The sequence below is a fragment of the Loa loa genome, assembly GCF_000183805.2.
Source record: "Loa loa unplaced genomic scaffold supercont3.1305, whole genome shotgun sequence".
Taxonomy (NCBI): Eukaryota; Metazoa; Nematoda; class Chromadorea; order Rhabditida; family Onchocercidae; genus Loa; species Loa loa.
In genome coordinates, this window is record NW_018109485.1 from 1 (window position 1) to 2,248 (window position 2,248).

Sequence of the window (2,248 nt, forward strand, 5' to 3'; positions counted from 1 at the left end):
GCATTTTAAATCACTTGCATTTCACTTGCATTTTTAAATCACTTGCATTTCACTTGCAATTTTAAACCACTTGCATTTTTTTAAAAAAAATTCTATTTGTTTGAAATGCATATTTGAAGATTGTACACTATCGTTTGGCTGAGCTGCAGACAGATATTGAAGCAGTTCGATCATTATTATATCGAGCTGTCCTAGAACGGCTACTCGGCAAAGATGTCACAATGTTGGCTAGTATGGGTAAATTAAAAGCTTCACGTTTGGCTAGAGCAGTGACCGATTCATGCATGCAGGTGTGAATTTTTTTATAATTTTCCCATAAACTCCCTATGAGTGGACAATTGAAATTTTCATTCGCGACAAATTTTTAAATTGTTACATAAAGGATTTGGCAATAATCTTGCAATATTAAACAAAGTGACATCAATCTTTGCATTGATTTTTGTTAAATTAATTTTGTCCTGGATTGTATTGATATTTCAAAAATTTCTTTAAAAAAAATAATTCATAATTAGATAATTAATAATGAATTTTTATATAATTATTTTAAAATTAAAAATTAAAATTTTTTAATTTTCAAATTATTTCCAATCAAGAATTATTTAATTACAGTTTTGGGGTGGTAATGGATATGAGTGGAATAATTTGATCAGTCGTTATCATCGAGATTTTCGATTATTCTCAATTGCTGGTGGTTGTGATGAAGTAATGCTTAGAATTATTTCAAAACGGATGAATATGATAGAATAAATAAACTTTTTTGACATATTGCATATATTTTCAAGTATTCCATGGCAATTCCTATCTTTTCCCATCCTCTTTCATCATCTATCTTCTTATCATTTTCTTATCAAATATCAAGTATGATTAATTTCAAGAAGCTAAAATTATCAAATTTTAATAGCCTAAAAAAATTAATTACCAATCAAAAATTTCAGGAATTATCTTGTCAAAATTTCTGCTACCATTGAAGATTTGTCTTTCATTAAATATTTCAATATAGATTTTTCAAAATAATGCTAAACTATAAAACTACTGTCATTCCGAATGTTATCCGGAAGATATATTCCAGACTTTTTCCGTTTCCCGCAAAATTACCAATCTTTTAACTTTAATTTTTTTCACATATAATCGTACAACTAGCATTCTACTAATTGGTTCTCTTTAAACATCGGAACAGTAATGGAAAAATCATTTCAATGAAAATGAAATTTTAAAGTATTAAAAAAAAAGAAAGCAAAAGTATAATTGTTATGTTTAGATTCATTTCCTTGAAAGAATTTCATTATATATGAATAAATAAAAGAAAAAGAAATGATAAAATGGATATCATAAACTTATCATTATTTAATCAATTTATAGCCTTAAGCCTTAATTTTGTTAACATCGAATAAGTGGGATTGAACTTTAACCTTATTAACGACATTTTTTAATTTTAATCTTTGTTTGTTTATTTATTTACTTTTTTTTTGCTTTGAATTTTAGCTATGAATTGTGACATTTTTAGTTTAAGTTTATTATGGATATTGTAATTTTACTTATTTTGTCGAAAAAAATAAATCTACCAAAAAGCATTTATTGATGTTATCTTAAGGCTCATTTCCAATCATATCATTGTTTTATCACTATGATATTCCATTATCACAGTTTCCAAAAGCGCAAAGTTATCACAAAAAGTTGTCCAAAATTGACACAAAAAAGTTTTTAATGTTTAATCTTTATTCCGAATATTTTGATTAAATAAACTTACTTGATGTTAATGCTATTTAAACAAAAGAAAAAAAAGGAATTTAAAATCGAGAAATTGAGAATCTCATGATAAATGTTAGTCTTTTATCATTTATACAGCTCAACATTAATTTTTCATACTTTTAAAATAAAAATTCTTACAAATTGCGACAATTTGTAAGAATGCGACAATTATTTGGAAAAAATTTGTTTAAATAAAACTTTGCACATTCTTTTAAAAGAAAAGCTTCAATTATTGGCTTCTTTTGATTTTGTTAATTAAAAAAAAAAGTTGGCTTAAAAATAAACAGAAATCTACAAAAATTATTCAAATTATTTAGCTGAAACTGGATAAATAGCTAGCAAAAGTCGGAATGGATAATGAATGTGTCACAGTTCAAGCATCATTGTCCACTCTTTGACCACTAGGATAGCTAACAAATTCGGAGTGGATAATGAAATGTGTCACAGTTCGAGCAACATTGTTCACTCTTTGACCACTAGATAGCTTAACAAATTCGGA

General features: G+C 26.0%; 1 protein-coding gene across 1 annotated transcript; it reads left to right on the forward strand.

Annotated features, from left to right (window-relative positions):
- Positions 1–221: 221 nt before the first annotated feature.
- LOAG_14835 (hypothetical protein) lies at positions 222–747 on the forward strand (the record flags this gene model as incomplete). The annotated part of the gene is made up of 2 exons (XM_003150328.1): positions 222–290; positions 610–747. 2 exons carry the CDS (start codon positions 222–224, stop codon positions 745–747), a joined length of 207 nt encoding a protein of 68 aa, XP_003150376.1.
- Positions 748–2,248: the final 1,501 nt, after the last annotated feature.